General features: G+C 49.5%; 12 protein-coding genes across 12 annotated transcripts; 4 read left to right on the forward strand and 8 right to left on the reverse strand.

The window, feature by feature from the left end:
- Positions 1-292: 292 nt before the first annotated feature.
- On the reverse strand, positions 293-1631 carry N7503_004942 (uncharacterized protein; the record flags this gene model as incomplete). Its single annotated transcript, XM_057064489.1, has 5 exons — positions 293-743; positions 820-1199; positions 1256-1326; positions 1381-1417; positions 1470-1631. The coding sequence occupies 5 exons, from the start codon at positions 1629-1631 to the stop codon at positions 293-295; spliced, it is 1101 nt and encodes a 366-aa protein (XP_056922232.1).
- Positions 1632-2443: 812 nt separating this feature from the next.
- N7503_004943 (GMC family oxidoreductase) lies at positions 2444-4339 on the forward strand (the record flags this gene model as incomplete). Its single annotated transcript, XM_057064490.1, has 2 exons — positions 2444-2689; positions 2741-4339. 2 exons carry the CDS (start codon positions 2444-2446, stop codon positions 4337-4339), a joined length of 1845 nt encoding a protein of 614 aa, XP_056922233.1.
- Positions 4340-4960: 621 nt separating this feature from the next.
- Positions 4961-5933, reverse strand: N7503_004944 (aromatic alcohol reductase; the record flags this gene model as incomplete). Its single annotated transcript, XM_057064491.1, has 2 exons — positions 4961-5842; positions 5898-5933. The coding sequence occupies 2 exons, from the start codon at positions 5931-5933 to the stop codon at positions 4961-4963; spliced, it is 918 nt and encodes a 305-aa protein (XP_056922234.1).
- Positions 5934-6244: 311 nt separating this feature from the next.
- Positions 6245-6701, reverse strand: N7503_004945 (uncharacterized protein; the record flags this gene model as incomplete). Its single annotated transcript, XM_057064492.1, is given in 3 exon segments — positions 6245-6370; positions 6384-6593; positions 6636-6701. The coding sequence occupies 3 exon segments, from the start codon at positions 6699-6701 to the stop codon at positions 6245-6247; spliced, it is 402 nt and encodes a 133-aa protein (XP_056922235.1).
- Positions 6702-7448: 747 nt separating this feature from the next.
- N7503_004946 (putative mitochondrial carrier protein) lies at positions 7449-8177 on the reverse strand (the record flags this gene model as incomplete). The annotated part of the gene is made up of 1 exon (XM_057064493.1): positions 7449-8177. The coding sequence occupies one exon, from the start codon at positions 8175-8177 to the stop codon at positions 7449-7451; it is 729 nt and encodes a 242-aa protein (XP_056922236.1).
- A 1148-nt stretch (positions 8178-9325) lies between these two features.
- On the reverse strand, positions 9326-10602 carry N7503_004947 (putative eukaryotic translation initiation factor 3 subunit EifCh; the record flags this gene model as incomplete). The annotated part of the gene is made up of 4 exons (XM_057064494.1): positions 9326-9902; positions 9959-10428; positions 10503-10542; positions 10595-10602. The coding sequence occupies 4 exons, from the start codon at positions 10600-10602 to the stop codon at positions 9326-9328; spliced, it is 1095 nt and encodes a 364-aa protein (XP_056922237.1).
- Positions 10603-11092: 490 nt separating this feature from the next.
- N7503_004948 (arylformamidase) lies at positions 11093-12224 on the forward strand (the record flags this gene model as incomplete). The annotated part of the gene is made up of 2 exons (XM_057064495.1): positions 11093-11208; positions 11312-12224. 2 exons carry the CDS (start codon positions 11093-11095, stop codon positions 12222-12224), a joined length of 1029 nt encoding a protein of 342 aa, XP_056922238.1.
- Positions 12225-12443: 219 nt separating this feature from the next.
- On the reverse strand, positions 12444-13569 carry N7503_004949 (casein kinase II subunit beta family protein; the record flags this gene model as incomplete). The annotated part of the gene is made up of 3 exons (XM_057064496.1): positions 12444-12935; positions 12995-13240; positions 13510-13569. The coding sequence occupies 3 exons, from the start codon at positions 13567-13569 to the stop codon at positions 12444-12446; spliced, it is 798 nt and encodes a 265-aa protein (XP_056922239.1).
- A 506-nt stretch (positions 13570-14075) lies between these two features.
- On the reverse strand, positions 14076-15915 carry N7503_004950 (MDR family MFS transporter; the record flags this gene model as incomplete). The annotated part of the gene is made up of 4 exons (XM_057064497.1): positions 14076-15288; positions 15345-15545; positions 15600-15685; positions 15736-15915. 4 exons carry the CDS (start codon positions 15913-15915, stop codon positions 14076-14078), a joined length of 1680 nt encoding a protein of 559 aa, XP_056922240.1.
- Positions 15916-16456: 541 nt separating this feature from the next.
- On the forward strand, positions 16457-18065 carry N7503_004951 (uncharacterized protein; the record flags this gene model as incomplete). Its single annotated transcript, XM_057064498.1, has 5 exons — positions 16457-16499; positions 16555-17339; positions 17388-17816; positions 17869-17955; positions 18009-18065. 5 exons carry the CDS (start codon positions 16457-16459, stop codon positions 18063-18065), a joined length of 1401 nt encoding a protein of 466 aa, XP_056922241.1.
- An 808-nt stretch (positions 18066-18873) lies between these two features.
- On the forward strand, positions 18874-20127 carry N7503_004952 (glycoside hydrolase family 7 protein; the record flags this gene model as incomplete). The annotated part of the gene is made up of 1 exon (XM_057064499.1): positions 18874-20127. One exon carries the CDS (start codon positions 18874-18876, stop codon positions 20125-20127), a length of 1254 nt encoding a protein of 417 aa, XP_056922242.1.
- Positions 20128-20409: 282 nt separating this feature from the next.
- On the reverse strand, positions 20410-22062 carry N7503_004953 (uncharacterized protein; the record flags this gene model as incomplete). Its single annotated transcript, XM_057064500.1, has 1 exon — positions 20410-22062. The coding sequence occupies one exon, from the start codon at positions 22060-22062 to the stop codon at positions 20410-20412; it is 1653 nt and encodes a 550-aa protein (XP_056922243.1).
- Between the last annotated feature and the right edge of the window lie 115 nt (positions 22063-22177).

Raw genomic sequence — 22177 nt, forward strand, 5'->3', positions numbered from 1 at the left:
CCTGTTGATTATTCCCCTCCCCAAATCCCCTCTACTTCCGCATAGGCAGGCAACCCCTCACGACAGATACGAAATGATTCTTATGATATGATATGTACTCAAAATGATTTATTGACTTGTCTCTTCTCTTATTTTTCTTGGACCAGCCTTACTGTATGTATCCAGGCATAAATTTGAGCTACGGTGCCTAACCGACGTCTAATCATACATACTACCTAATAGACTGGAAAGCCGTGACCTCAAGTCTCACTTTAGACGGTTTCAAGTATTGGAATTACCCGGTTAATGATATCTACCCGTGAGACTCCACTCGAAAGTCCTTTGACATATGAATACCCCCAGGAAGAGCCCCATTGGAAGCCAAATCCGTATCAGACTGCCCATCAACACCATCATCACTCCATCTAGTCTCTTTAACACTCGAGCTAGTCTTTGTATGCCCCGATGTTACCTGGCTATTATTAACACCAATATCCATTCTAGTCATGGCAAAGTGATTAGACAAGCTTTTTCGACCAGGAGTCTGTCTGTTTGACCAGCCGGATTCGTGATTCGATGCACCAATCCAGCTCCCAGGGATTATGGCAGAGAAAACGCGGCGGAGGAGAGGTAGGTTGCTAGCGACGATGGCGAGTTGTTCTTCGATGATACTCCACATCAACGGGAGGGGGAGGGAGTATGTGACATCTGCGAAGTTGATGCGCATCAAGCTCACAACGCGAACCATACTGATTGCGCTGACACTTGTGGTATGTTAGATTTGTTCAATATCCATATTTGTGACAGAAATACGCCACGGGGGAGGAAGCGATCACTTACAAGAGTCCGAGCAAAAAGGTGACAAGCAAACCAACCTTCCGACCAATTGGTAGTTGCAGCTTCAAGATGTACGGTATTGGTAGCGACATGACCATGAAGTCGGTGACCATATTCAGCACACCGGCAACAACGAAGGCTGCATTTCGATCGCCGCATTTCCCACCGGGTATTGTCTGATTCCAGTTGAATGCAACGGGCTGGCAAAGGAGTAATGACTCAATAAGAATACTGAACGCCCAAGCCCAGATGATCGCGCCGGTCGAGTAAATTGCAATTCGCATACTCTTTTTCGTACCGAAAAGCCTGTAGTATAGGATCATAATCGACGTTTTGACGATGGCAAGCCCAATTCCATATAGTATCTGGCATGATATGATCACCTAAAGTACGCAAGGTCAGTATCACTTCAACGGAGCAAAGGTTATATGCACCGGACCTTCAATACAAACTCTTGATCAGATGCGGCGACGTATTTTGCGTGTCGTCCAACTCCACCCTTTGTAACGGCTAACAACAGATCATCAGTAACGATCTTCGGTCAACATGAACGGTAGGCCATACTCATTATCACCATCACTGTCGACGCAATCACGAAGCACTTTAACGCTGGTTAGTCGAATGAAGCGTTGGAATGAGGTGCTTGATCATACAGTCGCAATTATCATGAGATTATCATCCCATCCCAGCTTAATACCTCTCATCCTTCTCGAAATAATCCGAAGAATCGTAGACAAAATGGCCAAAGAGCCTAATACCACCATCACAATGACAATATCTCTGCCATCTGTGGCACTTAATCCATAGTTGCCCATCTTGTGTATCTCCAGCCCACGGGCGGTTTCAAGCCAGGCTTGTGGCGTGTCACAGGCGCAGCATTGGGATTAAAGTAAGCGGGCAGCAGTGGCAACTCGTGCAAATAACGTGGTAACCCCATCAGTTTTCCGCCCCCAGTACAGTAAAGATCGCGATCCTTCGAAAGTCTCCACAGCGGGACCTCCCCAGTGTTCTGGCTCGTATTGGAGCTAAGCGGGTCAGGAACCATACCGAATCTAGGCATTGGGGCCGCACACCGGGGGTCTGTGTAAACCCAAGAACACTTTCTCCTTCGGCTGCATGCCACGTTCTCCTGCTGGTTAAAGCAGATCCGCCCCCCTTTCTAAAAAGACACCAAGAGGAAGTATAAGATCTCATATCACATTTGAGATCTCACAGATGAGCGGCGAATTGACTTCAAGCCTATTCGACACTTAATGCTGACAGCCGACTTCGGACCTACTGACCCGGTGTTTCACTAACAATTGAAATGGGTTAAAGGCTAGTCCGAGCGCAAATCCTGCGAATACCAATTGGATAATAGGAGTTCACCTAGACCTTTTTCAAGGTTAGCTTGGCTTTGTTCCGAAGATCCGGCATAATTCCATAGCTCGTGCCTATCTGCAGTGAATTATGTTTGTTGTGCTCATGTCGGTCAGGAGGCCAAGATTCATAGCCTGTCGGCCATCGGTGATTAGCTGTATTAGCGGGATAGACATGATGCCCCTCATTGAACCCCACGGTTCCTGCATCCCCTTTCAACTGATTTCCTTGTTTTTTCGAGTCCATTGCATTAATAGTAATCTCAATAATGGCATCATTTGATACCGAATCCTCTGCAGGACTTCAAGATGCTGCTTTTGACTTTATCATCGTCGGCGGCGGCACTGCTGGTCTAGTCGTCGCCAATCGGCTATCAGAAAACCCTAATGTTCGCGTTCTGGTGCTTGAAGCAGGAACGAATCGCATTGGCGATCCTCGAATCACTGTTCCGGGTTTGGGACCTGCGACGTTCGAAGACCCAGACTTTGATTGGAACTTTCGTTCCGTCCCTCAGGTACGATTTTCGATCAATCGTTAAGATACACAGCAATTAACACTTAAGTAGGAACAACTCAATGGTCGCAAGCTCATTGGAAGCAAGGGCCGTACTCTTGGTGGATCCTCCGCTATCAACCTAGGCATGGTCATCTACCCATCGCGCACCGGATTGGACGCATGGGAGTCGCTAGGAAATCCCGGCTGGGGCTGGGACGGACTTTCTCCGTACATTCGCAAGTTCCAAAAGACCACACCCCCATCTGAGGGAGCAAGAGAGTTCTTCCCGGAGATGAAGTATGATCAGAAGTATCAAGGCAGCGAGGGTCCTGTACAGGTGTCCTACGCGGACCAGTGGATGCCATTCCACTCTGCGTGGATGGGAAGCTTCAAGGAATTGGGTTACCCCCAGCTCGAAGATCCGGTCGCTGGAGCTGGTACTGGTCCCTTTGTTAGCCCCGGTGCGGTGGACCCGGTCACACACACTAGAAGCCATTCTGCGGCCGCATATCTGGGACCCGATGTGCAAGCTCGGGCAAACCTAAGGATTGTCACTGGTGCCCTCGTAGAAAAGGTCTTGCTGGAAAATGGAAATGAAGGCTTCGTTGCGACTGGCGTCCGATTCAGTAAGGACCTGGAGACATTCACCATAACAGCAAATAAGGAAGTCATCCTTGCTGCTGGCACAACCCAAAGTTCTCAGATCCTAGAGCTATCTGGTGTTGGAGATACGAAGATTCTTCAACCTCATGGGATCACAACTCTTATCGACAACCCAAGCGTCGGAGAAAACCTCCAAGACCATGGAATTGTCTCATTTGGATACGAAGTGGCAGACGGTATGCCATCCGGTGACATGGCTAGGGATCCTGCAGTGGCAGCAGCCGCAATGGCCGCATATCAAAAGGACGGTTCAGGCCCATTGGGCTGTGTTCCGTTCGTGTCGGCCTTTATGCCATGTCTAGACTTCCCCCAAGATGAGCGAACCCATTTACTGCAAAAGATTCAATCCTGCATTGATGATCCCAACACCTCGCGAGCACACAAGAAGCAATTCGAGACAATCCATCAGATCATGCAAAACCCGGATGACCCGACTGTGCAGTATACCATGGCCCCTTTCCAACTCCTACCAAGGGAAGGAGATAGCCCCAAGCGTGTTTTCGGAATGGGGCACCCTGGACTCTTCGTCAGCGTCCTCTCACTATTGAGTTATCCTCTTTCGCGTGGATCAGTGCACATCCAATCTGCCGATCCGAAGGCTGCACCGCTTATTGATCAGGCTATCCTCCGTCATCCGGTTGATCAGGAAATGCATGCTCGTCATAGCATGTGGATGGACACTAAGATTGTTGAGTCGGAGGCTTTTGGATCCCTGCTGAAGAAGGGTGGTGAGCGTCTGCACACACCCGAGCGCCTTACAGATTTGGAGAAGGCGAAGGATATTTGCAAGGAGCTTGTACTTTCCATGTACCACGTTGCTGGCTCGTGTGCTATGATGCCGCGTGAAGATGGAGGCGTTGTGGATCCCCAGTTGAAGGTTTATGGCACCACTAATCTTCGTGTTGTGGATGCTAGCATCTTCCCCATTGAGCCTAGGGGCAATATTCAGGCGACTGTGTTTGCGGTTGCCGAGAAGGCTGCTGACATTATTAAGCAGCAGCTGTAGTGGTACCATGCTATGTTCAAGTAATTACAGACTCACTTTTCAACGATCTTAAATGGTTTCGGTTCAGGAAGCGTATAAACGAGCTGTAGCGAAGTCAGGCTTGGTGTATATGAATAGTCGAGAATTTAGAATGCAGTACTAGGTATCTACGGCTTACGATAACTAAGATATTTAGGGTCCCGAGGTCATTCTCTTACACTAATATGAGGCTCGTAATACTACAGTGGTGTTACATGAGTTTAAAACCCTCTCCACTCCATACATAATGTTCTGTCATCTTCCCTGCCAGCCAAAACCTCACATTCTTAGCTGGATAAGCTTACTATGTAGAACATGCAAACTAAACATTACTGAGAACATTCCTAATGGCGTAGCACATATGCTTTGTGTACAAGCAGCGTCGGTTACCCGGTGTTTTTTAGAGTCAGCGTACTGCGTATAGTATTGATAAGCGTTAAGCTACATATAATAAGCGGCCTGAAAGGATGGTTTCGAACTCATGGAACGCCACTATACGTGCAGACCTTTCACCTGGGAAAGCTTGACGACCGTATGCATGAATAAAATTATCACACGTATGTGCAAAACAAGCACTTCTAGGTTTTGCATTTTTAGTGCTTTTCAATCAAGGGTCTGCTGCTTAACAACTCGGTTGACAACCTCGGTCAAATCCTCCTCCGGCAATCCAAGTAACTCATTGCACAACAAACCGTCCTTCTTGAAATCTGCTCCCCTGTCTGCATCATCCGCATATAGTAGCATCAGAACAAGTAGCTTCAGACCATCAGAATAGTCCTTAGTATCAAGCTCGGCTGCCTTCTTCAGTGCATCCTCTGAGGACATTCTCTGCACCTCCCACGTGGTATCGGTTGCTTTCTCAAGTGCCTCAAGAACCTGTCGCTGCGACACAGTGAATGAAGCCACATAAATTGGCCTGTTGATCGTCTCTTCTGGCTTCAGTAGCACCTTGGCCACGGCCGCACTCGCAGTCCCTAAGGTCGAGGTCGACCACGGCTTGTCACCCGAGTCGTAGATGGTAACGCGTTTCTCCTTTAGATAGTAGTCAAGCCATCCGCTTTCCAGCCCCCAATCGAAAAATTGCCCAGTATGAATAGCCGTCCACGTTAATCCTGTGCTCTCTTTGGTCTTGAGGTAAGCGATGACCTTCGCTTTTTCAGCGTATAGTACGACGAGTTCGGCTGCTGCTGCACAGGTATTGTTGCCGTATTCAGTTGGAATAAAACGCTTGACGCCTGCCTGGATTGCAGCGTCGATCATGCGCAGATGGACTGTATAGGGTCTCCCAGGGAGCGTCGAGACGAGCGCATCTTGACCTTTGAAGGCGTTGACGAGCTGATCAATTGGGTAGTCATCATCTACCGTGTGAACCTTGAAATGCGATGGGAAGGTTGACTTTGAGGATTTGCGGGAAAGAATTGAAAGGTTGAAAGAACCTTCTTTTTGAAGTGCGGAGAGAACTTCGGTGCCGAAGAGACCCCCGGCCTATGTTTTGTTATCGTTAGTACGATGCCTGTAGTAGAGAAGGGTGGAAGCTTACACCCATCACCATGACTTGTTCTATCACCTGCGCCATTCTCTCATGCAATTGAGATCGGGAGTGCAGGATATGATAAAGTTCGACGCCAATTACTTGGACATCAAGTTTACCCCGCAATTCAAGGTGGGTCTTCCATTCTCGCTATGCTGTTTGACCGTTACTCCTTTTTACTAAGAACCTCACGACTTATTGAACTATTTCAGGCATGAATGATAAAAATGTGATTTTCCTCCCTTAATTCTGACTGGACCAGACTAGACTAGGTTGATCTGCTATTCTACTGAAGCCCCTTTGCGTAGACCACGGATTTCAAGAGACGGCATCATCCATCGATTTCTCTGTAATATTCATTGCTTCTCCTCAAGTGGTTGAGACTCAATTAGATGTCGATCCAACTCGCCACCCAGGGTTGCGAAAATGCGCCGGAGATCCACCGGCGACACGTAAATCATCTCTGGTATCCATTCCGAGACCTGATAAAAAAACATTTCGAGGTGTCATTAACTGGGAAAATTTCAGGTTTTCGTGACCAACTTCGGGGAGTGAATCCTTGGGCCGGTCCTTTCGCTTTCCATTGCTTGACTCGGAACCTAGGAGCTTCACCATCAACTCTGTCGAAACACTCTGGCAGTTTTGCATGGTCTTTCCGCCCTGGTTTTGGGTGGTGTGGTTTGTGATCTCTTCCAAGCTTAGTATCTGCCTGATAATTAAAAATAGAGGTAGCAAAGAGATACATACTAGAAGACGGTAGGAAGAAAGGCGAAGGAGAAATTTCATATAATCCTCGCAAGAGCGCTTCCACATAATGTAGTAATAGAAGCAGTTGGTGCGTAGACCAGCCAATATACCTTCGTCCACCATATACTTACAATCTGCGGGATACTCGCCATAGACACCACGCGGCACGCACAGCAACCACGTAAAGTCGCATTGTTTCAGTGCAGGGCATCAGGCCCCTTGGGGTCTGGGACTGCTTGAACCAGTCTGGCGACCAGTCAGCCTATGCCATCAGTTGTGCTGCCGTGAGAACGCAGGGTGCAGTCCCACTACACATATCGATACGTCAGTTCTCGACACTAGTCGTTTTTGCAGGCTAAATCCCACACTCACAGGTTTAAAGGTAATATGCAGCAGCTGTATAAGAACTAGCCGGAACAGCCATCGATAGGACCCCGTCGTGCAGGAAAAGTGGACCTGATGTAGGGTCTTGCTCCACCAGGTGTTTATGTATAACAATTTATAGATATACATAGCTTGTTTGCCTCGTAAATAAAGTGGAGAAATTTTAGGTATCACATTAACAAGAAGTTGGAGAAGGGGAGATTAAGGAATCCCGAGAGTATGCTTTTTGTATGCAGCCTCATGACGAATACCTGTCTGGGGTCGTAAGATCCCGTCAAACATCATGATGGGGAATTCAGAATGTTCGACTTCATATCTAGAGTTCATTCTTAGATTCTCTGTGTTATCTACAAGCATTTCGAATTATCAATTTAATTGTATGTGATAGGGACATAGTAATCACTGATTAGTATGCCCTCCGTCTATGTTCTAAACAACTGCGTCTCCATCCTCATTCCTAGCTCCACCAACACCCTCCATCTCCTTGCGCCGGTTCTCTAGAAACATCCTTCCACCCTCATACAAACCAAGATACAAACTCATTGAAACAGCAGTCCACACAGAACGAATAGCACCACCCTTGAACAAGCCTCTTACCCCCTCTTTGCGGAATATCTCTTTCCCAACAACCAAAGTACCCTTTTTCGGAGCTTTCTTCTGCGTTTGGCCTCCCTCTGTTTTCGCTACATCATCAGTAGCAGAAAGCATAACTCGCGTCTTCACAACATCGATGGGCGTGGTCACAAAAGATGAAAAGGTCCCGGATATACCCGCCGAAATACCCGTCAGCCCCGCCCGCTCAATGAGCGCTTCTCTTTGAGATAATGACTGTTCGGGGTCGTCTCTTCCTTGAGGACGCCCTTCCCTCTTTCGTCGTCTCCAATCTGTGATACGAGTGCGAATAAACTCAAACAATGGAAATTGGAGACCTGTAAAAGGAAGATTGCGCCCCACAAGCGCGGTATATCCGCTCCAGAGCCGCCAGGGATGAGCTTTGAAGCGTGTAAGGACCTGACGCATAGCTGATGTGTTCTGTTTGATATACTTGTCGGTAGATGCATGCCTCGAGTTAGATCCTGGTTGGCCCTGAGAGCTATTCACCATCTGAGCGTTCTGCTTTAAGACCTCTGCTGGTGTCAATATGAGACATGAGACCATTTCGGCGGATGAGGAAGCTATGGCGTGGATTATTGGTATTGGTATGGAATGAGCAAATGGGAGGCGGATTGTCGACCGTGAGTTCTGGGATTGAGATTCTGATCCAATATTGGTGGATGAATTGTAAAATGCATATTTTACTGCTTCATAGGTTGTGAAGAATGCTCCTGCTGGGTAATTGAAGGCATGTCAGTATCCGTGGTCCCGGATGGTGTCGGTGATTGTTGAGGGTGAACATAAAAAAGTCCTTGGAAAACTGAATTGTGGCTCAATTCCAGTGACTTGAGGACGCTTGAAAGACCCGTGGACCGAGTGACTGATCTTACATGAAGGAATTGTGGAGAATACAACACTCCATACACCCTGATATAACCCTCGGAAAAGTACATTTCGTTTCACGGCACCTGTACGCACATCCTTGAACACGCGTTCATAGTTAGGGGGATTGAATGCGGGTTTTCAAGGTGTCGAAAGGATAGACCAAGAAATCGACCGAGACGGCAGCGAATGCGCCGGCCTGTATGGAGACCGTTAGCCCTTTCCACTGAGAATTATGTCTTCTGTGCTCATTCCATGCTACAGTGCCTCTTGGTCCAAGGCGGAGCAGAATATATAGGTACTGTACAACCCGCCCGATATATAGATTTGAGGTGGGGACTTACAATCCAAATGTCCGTATGGGTATTATACATTGTATGAACAGCTGAGGATTCAAACTGCAGGTGAGGACCCAAGGAAGCGAAACAGCATGCTGGGATGAACCAATGCTCTTGAAAAATAGTCCCTTTCTACGGAGTGAAATCAAGTTATCGGTCATTGCAATGTTGTATCTTGATGAAGTCATACCAGTCACATGACCTATATTGCCCTATTACAGATTAGGGCTGAAATTTTGCTGATAGATCGACAAGTATAGAATAAGGCCAAAAGTGTAAAGCAAAGCGCAAATAAACATTCATGTCTAGATAAAGTCATTGTTTTCTATGAACGGATGTGAGTCCATATGTGCCAAAAAATTAGACAAGAAAGACCCATCGTCGTCATGGATACAAAAAGAAAGAGGAGTCGTATAAACATCCAGAGAACATTTTCCCTCCCTACGCCGTAATAAGGTCATGCAATCCCAAAAGCCTCAGGTCCACACACATCTAGTTCGCAGTCTCAGGCAGCAAGTTGCCCTTGGCAGCGAACATCTTGCCGGTAGTCGATGAGACAAAGCTGTCGACCTGGCGAGAGAACTGCTCCACCTGGCGGGTGTTGAGCATGCTCTCCAACCGGCTGGGCTCGGTGGGGAGCTTGAAGAGACGCTGCCACTCGTCCTCGGGGAGCAGAGGCTGCTTGAGAGTGGCGCGAGTGGCGTTCTCCTGGGCGCGCTTCTGCTTCCAGTTGTTGATCTTGGTCTGCTCGCGGCCGAGCACACGCTGGTAGTACTGGTAGTTGTTGACCTCGGTGTTGTGGGCCTCGATGCTGTCCAGCAGGAGGTCGCAGTTCTTCTCCAGGAAAGGATCAATACTGAGGGACAGGTTGTCGAAGTTGGGGCTGAGGATGGTGGACTTGGAGAAGGGGCCGGCCTCGAGAGCGGCGAGAGAGGGGGGAAGGTCAGTCGAGCTCGAGGTGGTAGGGTTCTGCAGCTGGTGGATGAAGGAGGTGATCAGGTGCGAGTTGTGGATCTCCACGGGGAGCTCCTCGAAGATGTCTTGGTAGCGGATGTTGGACTTTTGCAACCTGCAAGACTGTCAGTAAAAAAATCCCGAGTGTCTATACAAATCAATGGCACATACTCCTCTGAGGTGAACTTGTTCTCCTTGAACGCCTCCATGAACTTAGCGGAGAGGCGGAACGCGCGTAGGCTGAGGGCTCCCTGAGCGCTGCGGCTGACGTCGTGAACCAGCGCAACTGTCCGCTCGTTCAGCTCCTTCTGGTAGTAAAATTGGTTCTCAATCACGTTCATGTTGACGAAGTTGCCCATGTTGGCGCTGGTGTACCATCCGACGTTGTTGGCGTCAATGTTGACCTCGCGGATCATGCGAATCATCTCAGCCTGGTAGGCGGCGTTGCCCTTAGCGCGGGGAGCAGCGGCGGCCGGGTTCGGGGAGGCGTTGTCGAAGTGCGACTCGGTGGGCATCTCAACAACGGGGAAAGGGAAAGAGTTGGTGATCTCGAGGGTGTTGTCAAAGTCCATGCCGACGAGGCAACCGGTTGCAGTGGTCGGGAAGGTCTGGTTGCAGTGCTTGATGATTTTCATCACCACCTAGAGCATCGAACATGAGTATTTCTTGCTGGCGAGGGCAGGGACAGATTTTCAAGATTTGGAGGGGATCGTACCAGGGCCTCGACCTTGACGGCCACGAGGGGGGCTTGTGCTCTAGACGATACATTAGTCGGAGAATAACAGCAGCACTTCGAATCGAACCTACTCGGCCATATTGAAAGGTGGTTGCACCGGGTATAGGAGTGGGTTAAGGCTCTTTGATGGGGAAGAGCGGTTTGTGTGAGAACAATTCAGACGGGCGGTCCTAATGGGGATTAGCGTGGTACGGTAAATGTGTATTATATAACATCTTCTCTCACCTCACAACCCGAGCATTGAGGGGTATTACCGTATTATAACACTATAAGTTTTCCGCCGCAACCTTGGAACTCCGCATTGTGCCTGACGGAATCTACTCCACTCAATACGGACTATGATTTTGGTAAAGATGATCTAAATTCATTCCTACGATGATTTTTTTTTTGATTGATCTGTAGCAGGTTTTTGCAGAAAAGCTCTGGCTTTCTTTATCTAGGCTGCATGTCTAAAAGACCCTTAGTCATGGCAAAGCGGAGATTGTCCCACTTCCGCTTCCGCTTCCTATCGATGTCATTATCAAAACGTAGAACTTGAGCATTCTCTCTTTCATAGATATTCCTGCACCATGAGTCCCGAGCCAGGCTATCCCGCGACAAGGACTGTCACCTATGGCAGATCCCACGCCCTTCAGACTATAAGTGTCACACCACTAAACACAAACCAAGATGGATACTGGGTGATGTACGAACCAAAGCAGCCCCTCCCCGCCATGGATTCGAACGAGAAAACGGGCAACCGCAATCATGACAGAGCGCAATAGCTAAAACCTCAAACCAAAACATAGCTATATTCATGGTGGCGCATGGCGAGACCCAACAGTCACTTCATCTGCATTCGATAACGCCGCGACCATCCTGCGCAACTCCCCAGACCTTCTAATATCCGGAATCGCCTCAATCTCCTACCGGCTAAGCGCACATCCAAGCCATCCTCAAGATCCCGCTACCACTCCACCAAATGAACACCGCAATGCGAAACACCCAGATCACATTCGCGACGTCGAAGCTGCTCTCGCCTTCTTGCAGAACACTTACGCCTTTGGACCCCGCTATGTCCTTGTCGGACACAGTTGTGGCGCAACGCTAGCCTTCCAGGCTGTTATGGGCGCTGTGGCGAATCACCGCGAACAATCTTTCAACGGCGGAGCGGATGATGATGGCGTAGGTGCGGAGCGGATTTCGATGTCCCCCGGTCCGCTACCACCGAAGCTGTCGGCGCATCCGATGGCGATAGTGGGTGTCGCGGGTATATATGATTTGAGGAGGTTACAAGATACGCATCGGGATATTGGAGCTTATAGAGAGTTCATTGAGGGGGCCTTTGGCAATGACGTAATGCTCTGGGATGGGGTGTCGCCGGCGCAAATGGTTGGATCGCGTGGTGTGGAGGGTGGTTGGAAGACCGGACGGTTGGTTGTGCTGGCTCATTCCAAAGACGATGAGCTGGTGGATGAGGGACAGGTTGAAGAAATGCGGGAGGCATTGAGAGGGTGGGAAGCAGGGAAAGCTCAAATTCCGGTGCGGGAATTGTCAAGTCGTGATAGACGAGTCGAGGTCCTATCTATTGAGGGTGCGCATGATGAAGCGTGGATCAATGGCGAAGGATTGGCGCGAGCAGTCAAGTTCGCCTTTGTTGAGCTGCAGAAGATGGGGTTGGCGCCTGAGCCCGAGATCTTGGGCGGGCCTACCATTATATAAATGTAAATACTTTGGCAAGACTACGAGACACGAAACAGTATTTGATCTTCTTCATTTCGGTTCTGTTAGAGATGAGGGAGATTGATGTAGATACAGTCGAAGATCGGCCCAGGCGGGCCAGAGAACGCCATTATTCGTTAACGCATATCACAGAAGATCAAATCCTAGGAAATCCCTCGGTACGCCGAATTTGCTCGTTAAAGATCCATTGGAGTGCAATTAGTTGCCAAGATCCATGCGACCAGACGCCGCATCCCCGGCGACTTTTTCAGTGTTTGCTTCGGGGACTTCCTCGCCGTACTCAAATGCATCGTCTTCACTCTCGCTTTCTTCGATGAACTTGTGAGTCATATCGAATTCGCTTAGACGCCAGTGGAGGTCTTCTCTGTGGCCGTCCTGCCAGCGCGCCAGGGCAGCAGCTGCGTGCACCTTGAAGCCATAGATACGGGGCTCATAGCGGCGAAGGCTCTTTTCGGGATTCAGTGCTGGGTAAACCTGGAAGAGGATGGAGTGGAATGATGTGCCAAAGTAAGCGCCATCGATTGAGGCATGGCGGGAGGATTTGGGGTTGTAAATATCCTCGCATTTAGGACAGTAGAGCTTCACGGTGGTCGAGTTGGGAAGATCGGCCTGGCCCATAGGCAAGAGGGGGTGTCCATCACACAGAACGCGCGGGCATTTGCCAAAGTCACACTTCTTGTATTTATCAAGCTGTATACCCATATTAGTATGTAGGTATCAAGTGCATGAACATGTAGCACTAGACGTACCATTTTTGCCAAGCCACGGGTGGTGACAATGTAACGCGCATGGACCAGTCCGTACAGATGGCGAGCGGATTTTTCAATCTGCTCTCGTAGATCATCATCGGCATCAAGGTCGAAGACATCGGTCACAAGGTCCAGCGCATATTGGTAGTAGGGGACTTCGGTATTCAGGCCCGTCAGGTTGAATCGGTCGGTCAAGTAATCCTCGTCGATTTCGCAGAAGTACTCATTTCCCCGCGACGAGACAAACTAGAATGGAGGTAGTTCAGTCAGTACAATTCATCCACACCAACCAAAAGCCGCATTCGGTAAAAGGTTAGGGCAAAGCGGTCTAGACAGCACATGGGGCCGATAATGGGTTCATGAGACCTTCAGCCTCCCCGGCCCCTTGTTTGATATTCTGCAGTGTGTCTGTCACACATAAAAATGCATGGCAACATCACATGCGAGGCCTTTGACCGCAAAACCCGCCTGCGGGGCATATGGTTCCCACCGAAGTTCCCCAGAATAGCACGTACCCAGTCTCGCCAGTAGCTAGTGTAGTCACTATCCGTCTCGCTGTTGAAATCCTCCATCATTGTGGTGGCCGAGTGATCTCTGTCAGATTTCGTCTAGGTTGCTTCCGCGGAGTCGAGGGGTAGGTGGGTGAGGGTGACAGCCGCAGAGATTGGGTGGATCAACCCCGGGGTGTCGTAAACCCCCACGACTTTTCAGACTTCACGATGAAGGAATTGGATATGTTTGAGAATACGGATTCACGGCCAGAACATCCGAGAAGACGAGGGAGCGTGACTGTGGATGGCTGGGGGTGGTGGTGTCGTTGATGGAAATGATTAAAGTGCGGATTGGGCGGTGATGATACTGCCGGGCGATCCACTGCCGATCGTGGGTTTGGACTGCACCATTTCCACTATTCGGCTTTATATCAGGAGGCTTTTGATTAAATATTGGGTTTGATCAAATGAACTACTATTGCAATCTATATACTTGCCAAAAGACGTCTGTAGTGGATCCAGTTTGCAAACCGGTGAACAGGCCCATATGGTGGTTTCGCCCTCAACCCACCCTTATACTAGCTTTGGTGTTATTTGGTTTTATCGGCCTGCTTCACTGATCTCCATCCCGATCCCAACGCACCGAATGTGGTTACACAAGCAACCGCCATACCGGTATAAAATACCTTCACAAGAGCATCATTGTACACCCCCAAGGCATCCACGAGATACTTCGCGGGGATAACCTCTCTTAGGCTCAGTACACCAGAGTTTAGAACGAGGTTAGCGTCAAGCCCAGGTACTTTGGCGGCAAGCCCAGAAATCAGCTCTATGGCAAATATGTTCTGCGAAATCGCAAGCATGACCACACCTCCAAGAAGCTGCCCAAAGGTGAGTACCACGATCGCGGATGGCACATCGGATGCAGGCGTAGAGGCCTGAACTGCTATATAAGGTTGCTGCCAGGCGAAACCACAACCAAGGCCGAAGATGGCTTGAAATGAAATGATGTGGGCGAGAGATGTGGTCGTGTTGAATGTAGTCGTTAGACCGGCACCGATGGACATCAGCACGCCCCCGAGGACCATGTACGGCATGTAGTATCCTGTCATAGTTGTCATTGCACCGGCAAAAATGATGGCAATAGTAAGACCGAGAATTCGAGGGAGATCTCTAACCCCGGACTCCATTGTTGAAACGTCACGAATCGCTTGATAGTAGATGGGAAGCTGGGGAGATTTAGCTTTTCTATACTGTGCAACGAAGATTTTCCCACTCACATAGTATGTGAAAACAAAAAGTGCGCCTGAACAGGCAAAGCTAACCGCAATACTGGAAAGCATAATCCGAGACTTTAGTAGCCTAGCAGGAAGTGTCGCATGTTCTTGCATATACGCCTGTTGTAACACAAAGGCCACCAACAGGGCTCCAGTCATGGCTAGCGGTATAACAACCTGCTTGCTGCTCCATGGGTACTCTGTCCCGCCCGTTTGAAGTGCCAATGTGAAGCAAATGACCAGCGGCACGAATAGGGCCATGCCTATGGGATCAAGTTGTCGCAGCTTGGCAAGAGACGAATGAGTCGCCTGCTTATCTGTCTTTGGCATCCGAAGAAAGAACAGCACCGAGAGGATTGGAATGACACCAAGAGGGACGCTAATCCAGAAACAAACTCGCCAGGAAGCGACATCGGCAATAGCACCCGCTATCAGAGGCGCCGTTGCCAGTGCAATACATTCCATGCTTCCGATGAAACTCTGATAGAATGGTCTCCACCGAAGAGGAATGATTCTGGCGGCAATGCTGATGGTATGTTAGTATGGACGATATACCGAACACACAGCAACAAAGCGTCTTACATATTGCAACCGGAAAAGATTCCTGCATTACCCAATCCAGCTACTGCTCTTCCCACAATGAAGGCAATCGAGGACTGCGCTGTAGCACAGATGATGGAGCCAATGACGAAAACCGCTAGAGCAGACGCGAAAACAATCCTCGCGGAGTAGAAGCAATAGAGCTTCCCAAAACTAAGGACTGTCGCGCAGGATGCGAGAGAGCTAGAGATCCAGTCAGGAAGACCAATCAAACACCCACATTGGGGTGCGACTTACTATGCGATTCCGTACCAACTAACGTCGTTGAGAGAGCTGAATTCATCGCTGATGGTGGGTCCAAGCGTGCCAACACACGTCGAATCCTAATTGCCATGAGCAGGGTGATTCGCCTAGCTCGAAACGCTTGACTCACATAACCTGCTAGGAAACATGCCGAGCACAATGAAATCACAATGGTACAAAACTTCCATGTTGAGAGTTTTATAATCTCGTTGTCTGTCATTTTGGCCACTGCGGGGGAATCTAGTTGCTCATTGCTGAGAGTGGGGGCTGCATGCTCGCCATTCGACGGAGCAATTTCTTCCAACTCCATGTTGGCGGTTAATATTTATGGCCAGAGTCAAAGAGACGAATGCAAATATACTGGACATGAAGGGGGCACGAATATAAATATAAGCATGGAAGCCTGGTGGTGGAGATAGCGGTACCATGAGCCAATCCGATCATTATCTATAGCGCCATGATTGGCATGGCATGATATAAGCCTGATTTAGCTCGGACGCCATAACTCGCGTAGATGTCCGGGGTGACATCTAATTGCCCGGAGAGAACGGAGTCCGAGTCTGACGTTCATTGGAGCCTCAGACTGTCCATGAAAACGATCCGGCAGTAGAACGGACGTGTATTCATTCCTGATGTATCAAATACCTGTTGTTTAGTCATTTAGACACAATCGACGCGCGTTTACGGCTTCAAATACTCCTTATATTGGAGCTTTGTCATTGATCATGATCTACTTCTCCATATGGCCAGGCCCCACACCGCCCTTGGACCCCCACACGCATAACCAGCGCAAGGCTGCAATCTTTTCAATCTTCCATCTTTAGTGACCGAACAATCTACTTTATGTCGCAATGGGCTCCAAGACAGCTGAAGACGAGGGCCAACAAGGCGGTAGTAAGTATTGGCGTGGTTCCAGCGCATCGGCTAGGTCTTGCTCACATTTGAATAGATGATCCGTCCGGCTCAACCAAGCCAAACGCCACTGGTGGAGAACCACGAGGTGCCCACCTGGCCCGAGATGGAGATGGAAGTCTGGGCGATGGGGACAGCGACGATGACGACGGCGACAATCAGCCCGGGGCTGTTGCCGAGTCGCTAACATCGCAAAATACCCCGACAGACGCTTCAAAGAAGAAGAAAAGAAAGAAGTCGAAGAAGAAGAAGGCGACTACAGCCAAGCAGTCGTCTCCTCCTCGAATTCCCCTCACCAAGATCTACCAGAATGATCAGTACCCCGGTGGAGAGATGCAAAGCTATGAATCTGTGGATGAGAACACGGCTCGTACCACGGCGGAGGAAGCCAGATACGAATCTCGTCGTCTCACTCAGGACAAAACTTGGCTCACGAACTATCGCAAAGCAGCCGAAGTGCATCGCCAGGTTCGGCGTTGGACGCAAGAACATGTTCGGCCGGGTCACACTCTCACAGAGATTGCTGACGGTATCGACGACGGTGTGAGAGCGCTGCTCGATAACCCAGGCCTTGAAACTGGAAGCTGCCTTGTGTCTGGAATGGGGTTCCCGACGGGCCTTGCGCTGAACAATTGTGTTGCGCATTACACGCCCAATCCTGGTCAGAAGGATATTGTCCTCCAAGCAAGTGATGTCCTGAAAGTGGACTTTGGTGTCCATATCAACGGTTGGATTGTTGACAGTGCGTTCACCATGTCATTCGATCCCACGTATGACAACTTGCTTGCTGCGGTCAAGGATGCAACCAACACTGGTATTAAGGTGAGATAGTATGCGTTCAGTAATCCCATACATAACTGACTCAATTAGAATGCCGGTGCTGATGTCCGGATCAGCGATGTCAGCGCTGCTATCCAAGAGGCCATGGAAAGCTACGAAGTAGAGATCAGGGGTCAGACCTATCCAGTGAAGGCTGTGAGAGATCTAAGTGGCCACAACATCAGGCAGTATCAGATCCACGGCGGGAAGTCGATCCCCTTTGTGAGAACCAAGGATCAGACCAAAATGGAGGAAGGAGAAGTTTTTGCCATTGAGACGTTCGGGTCTACTGGTCTTGGAAAAACCAGAGACGGACCTGGTGTCTATGGTTATGGCAAAGACCTGCACGCCCCAAAGAGGGTGATTACTCCTCTTGCCTCGGCACGATCTCTATACAAGACAATCAACGACAACTTTGGAACAATTGTCTTCTGTCGCCGATACCTCGAGCGCCTTGGCGTCGATCGTTATCTGGCCGGCGTGAGTGCCTTTCCCTCTGACTCCCAAGTTTTATTGTGCTCACATTGAATAGATGAACAGCCTTGTCTCCCAAGGAGTAGTCGAATCTTACCCACCCCTCATGGACATTGAGGGGTCATACTCCGCCCAATTTGAACATGTATGCTCCCTTTCACTTGCTTGAGATTCCGGGTGCTAATTCACTCTTTTTAGACCATCTTGCTGGGTCAATCCGGCAAGGAAGTCATCAGTCGCGGAGATGACTATTAAGGTTACTAGGCGACGCCAAGTATATGTGGAAAATTTGATCCCTTTTCAAGTTCTTGTTTTCAGTCATCCAACATGACCCTTGTCGCAAATTGTTCAAATTACCATTCAACATGGTAGACTCTAGGCAAAAGTCTCCGAGTCCAACAAAATCCGAACAACTGGACTATCATTGCTAGCTCACCCATATACATTCTCTCAAGCAATGTAAATCTTTCATTTCGGTGATTTGCAGTTTCAGTAGATTGTTTCACTTATACCTTAGCAGTCTTGGCGGCGGTTGCTCCCATATGTAGTGAGAATGGGCTCAACGGTTCCAAAGACTTTCAGCGTAGCGAAATTAAAGGAACACACAGCAAGTTAACTTTTGAGTTAGTTGAAGCTGAGTGCTTGACTGAGACTATGTGTCACTGGTGGAATGATACCCAGCGGAGAAACTCTTCAGGCGCGTAAACGGGAGTAAACAAATGCTCCACTAGCATTCCACCGAGGTCATTTTTTGGATCCTAGTTCCCGCTCATCACCAGACTAGTGGCCCGGACCCTTTGAAAAGGGGCGTTCTTGTTATTGCTATGTGGAAATTCAACGCGCCCCTCAATTTAGCGTGCACTAGGAACGGATTCCTCACATGTACGGATCAGGGGGTTGACTCTTAGGTGAAATTCACTGGATCCACCTCATTGAATTCACTGTACGCGATAAAATATAAAACAGCAAATAAATCCTGAATGCGTTCCACAATTACACCTAGAAGATCGTCTCCAAGCGAAATCTAAAGGCCATAGTGCAAGTACTCTGGAGCCCACCAGAAATGGCGCTTCTCCTCGCAGCAACGTGCCTACTACAGCTAGTCACAGCCCAACAGATTGGCAAAATCCCAGAAATCCATCCAAAGCTTCAAACATGGAAATGCAGCACACTCGCCGGCTGCGTGCCACACGACACATCAATCGTTATTGACGCGCTTTCACATCCCCTACACGAAGTTGGAAACAGCAGCGTGTCATGCGGAAACTGGGATACAGGATTAAATCCCTCGCTATGCGCAACTGAGGAATCCTGCGCTGAGAACTGCGTTCTTGAAGGTACGGACTATGCCTCACATGGAGTGCAGACGAGAGGCGATAGTCTTGTTATGCATCAGTACCTGACAATCAACGGAACGACGTCGGTCGTGACGCCGCGTGTGTACCTTCTCGATGAGAGCGGGAAGAACTATGATATGCTTCGTATGCTGAATCAAGAGATCAGCTTTGATGTTGATGTCTCATCGCTTGTTTGTGGTATGAACGGGGCGCTTTATTTAGCTGAGATGGAAGAGTCAGGTGGACGGGGTGTTTTGAATCCTGCTGGTGCGCAATATGGTACTGGATATTGCGATGCACAGTGCTCGGTTGATCCGTGGATTAATGGGGTTGCGAATGTTGATGGAGCTGGAGCTTGTTGTAACGAGATGGATCTTTGGGAAGCTAATGCGCTTTCTACGGCGTTGACGCCGCATGCGTGCAATATTAGCGGGGTTTATTCATGTGAGGGGGATTTGTGTGGAAGTGACGGCGTTTGTGATAAGTCGGGTTGCGGGTTCAACCCTTATGCGCTTGGAGATCATGATTACTATGGGTATAAGGAGGTGGTGGATACGTCGAAGCGGTTTACGGTCGTGACGCAGTTTGTGACGGATGATCAGACCGCGTCGGGTTCTTTGACTGAGATTCGACGGTTGTATGTTCAGAATAACAGGGTTATTCAGAATGCTGTTGTCAATGTGACTGGAACGGAGGTTGACTCTTTGACGAACGAGTATTGTGAGTCGGCGAGTTACTTCGAGGAGATGGGTGGGCTTAAGCAGATTGGCAAAGCGCTTGGACGTGGAATGGTTTTGATCTTCGCTATTTGGAATGACTCGGGGGCTTACATGAACTGGCTGGATAGTGAAGGTTCTGGTCCTTGTAATACAACGGAAGGGAATCCTGCCCTCATCGAGGCTGAACATCCAGGTACTTCTGTGACGTTTGCAAATATTAGATGGGGAGATATTGGGTCGACTTATGGTCACGAGCAATGAGTTTCAAATCAAATCATTTCATTTCATTCATCTACCTACTTTAACTACCACTTCTCCCCTCATCATCATAAAACAAATCCCGAAATCTAAAGCCAATGACATAAAAGAGTGTATACAGTTCGTGCTATCATTAAACAATCATCAATTGCATGAAAATCATTCAAAAACTCCTGCGATCGTGCTATCCTCTTCTAAAGAAAAGTTAGAGGGGTTCGAAGTGATGCGGGCACATGAAGAACGTACCAGGATGGATCTTGGACAAATCCACCATTCCATATTCATTTACTGAGCCATGGTGCCAGTAGCCTTGAGGTATTTGTTCTCCTGGTTGTGGTGGTCGTGGCGGTAGTCACCCTCAGCACCCTTCTGGGCACCGTTCATCATACCAGAAACACCGGTAGCCTGGGGGTAAGGGGAGTTGGCCTTAGTCTCCTGACCGCGGGCCCAGACACGAGGAGTGGGAGTAGAGTAGCGGTTCGCATTCCAGTCGGATTGGCAGTCCCATCCAGACTCATCGTTGTAGTCACCGTTCTTGCACTTGTCGTTGTACTCGTAGTCATCGTTGTTGTTGTTGTCGTTGTTGCGGTTCCAGCTGCTGAAGGGCCACCAGCGCTTGACGCTGATGGTGGGAGTGTGGGTCAGAGCCTCAGCGGCAGCGTGGTTCAGGCGCTCGCTGTCGTGGTACTCGTTGCCAGGGAAGTGGCGGGCCTTAAGACCGGTCAGGACGGATGTCGCGGCATCGGCAGCATCGGCGGCATCTTCACGGTCTTCCTCGCGGTGCTGCTCGCGCTCGCGCTGGCTCTCACCGTCATAGTTGTTGTAGTAGTCATCATCGTAGTCGCCATTGGGGTAGTGGCGGGCCTTCAGGTTGGAGAGAACACCGGCTGTGATGGCGGCAGCGTCCTGGCGATCCTCTTCACGGTCCTGCTCGCGCTCACTCTCGCGGCTGTTATCGCCGTAGTAGCCATTGTTCTCGTTGTCATAGTTGTCGTTGTCGTAGTTGTCAGAGTTCTCTGGGCGGTTCCAGCGGGCGTGAAGACCAGAAACACCAGATTGGGCAGGGTAGCTAGCACCGTTGGTACCAGTAGCGCCGTTCGTACCAGTAGCCCCGTTAGCACCGTTAGCACCAGTCAGTGCACCGAGGTTCGTAGCTCCAGTGGCACCATTGGCACCGCTAGCACCGTTCATAGCGCCGAGGTTTGTGGCACCAGCTCCAGCGGCGGGGACGCCGGGCATGCTGGGGACACCAGGAACACCAGGAATACCAGCGCCAAGGTTAGCAGCTCCAATGTTGGGAACGCTGGCAGCGCCGGGCATAGAGACACCACGCTTGGCAGTTGCGTGCCATTGGCCATTTGCATCAGTCCAACCATTCTGGTTGTTGTTGGAGTGCCACTGGCCGTTGGCATCGGTCCAACCATTTTGGTTGTTGTTTGAGTGCCACTGACCGTTGGCATCAGTCCAGCCATTTTGGTTGTTGTTGTTATCATAAGGCCAGTTGCGGGCCTTGAGGCTAATACCAGGAAGACCGACACCAGGGACACCAACTCCAGGGACACCGACGCGGGGGCGGTCATTGCCAAAGGGGCGGCCGATCCGGCCACGGCGCTGGTAGTTGTTCTGGCCATTGGTGTACTCATCATTATCGTATCCGCCGTTGTTGTATTCGCCAGTCTGGTCTTGGTCGTTGTACTGGCCATTGTTGTACTGGCCGTTGTTGTATTGACCATTGTTATACTGGCCATTGTTGTATTGGCCATTGTCGTAGTTTGAGCCAGCGTTGGGAACGAACTGGCCGTTCTCATAGTGGCCCTTGCGGTACTGGCCACTAGGGTCCCAGACACCAGACTGATCATTGGGGTCGACTGGCAAAGCCAAAGAAGTCATTGGCGAAACAGCCAACAGAAGAAGGCCGTTGATGAGAGAGTAACGCATGGTGGAGGTATTTATAAAAGAGGAATGTAGACTTTGTCTTGTGTGACTCTTAGATCTGGAGAATCTCGTGAGCCGCTTTTGCTTGATGAGATGAAGACCAAAGACGGTCGAACAA

The sequence above is a fragment of the Penicillium pulvis genome (assembly GCF_028828015.1).
Source record: "Penicillium pulvis strain IBT 33274 chromosome Unknown contig_23_segment0_segment0, whole genome shotgun sequence".
In the NCBI taxonomy this organism is placed as follows: domain Eukaryota; kingdom Fungi; phylum Ascomycota; class Eurotiomycetes; order Eurotiales; family Aspergillaceae; genus Penicillium; species Penicillium pulvis.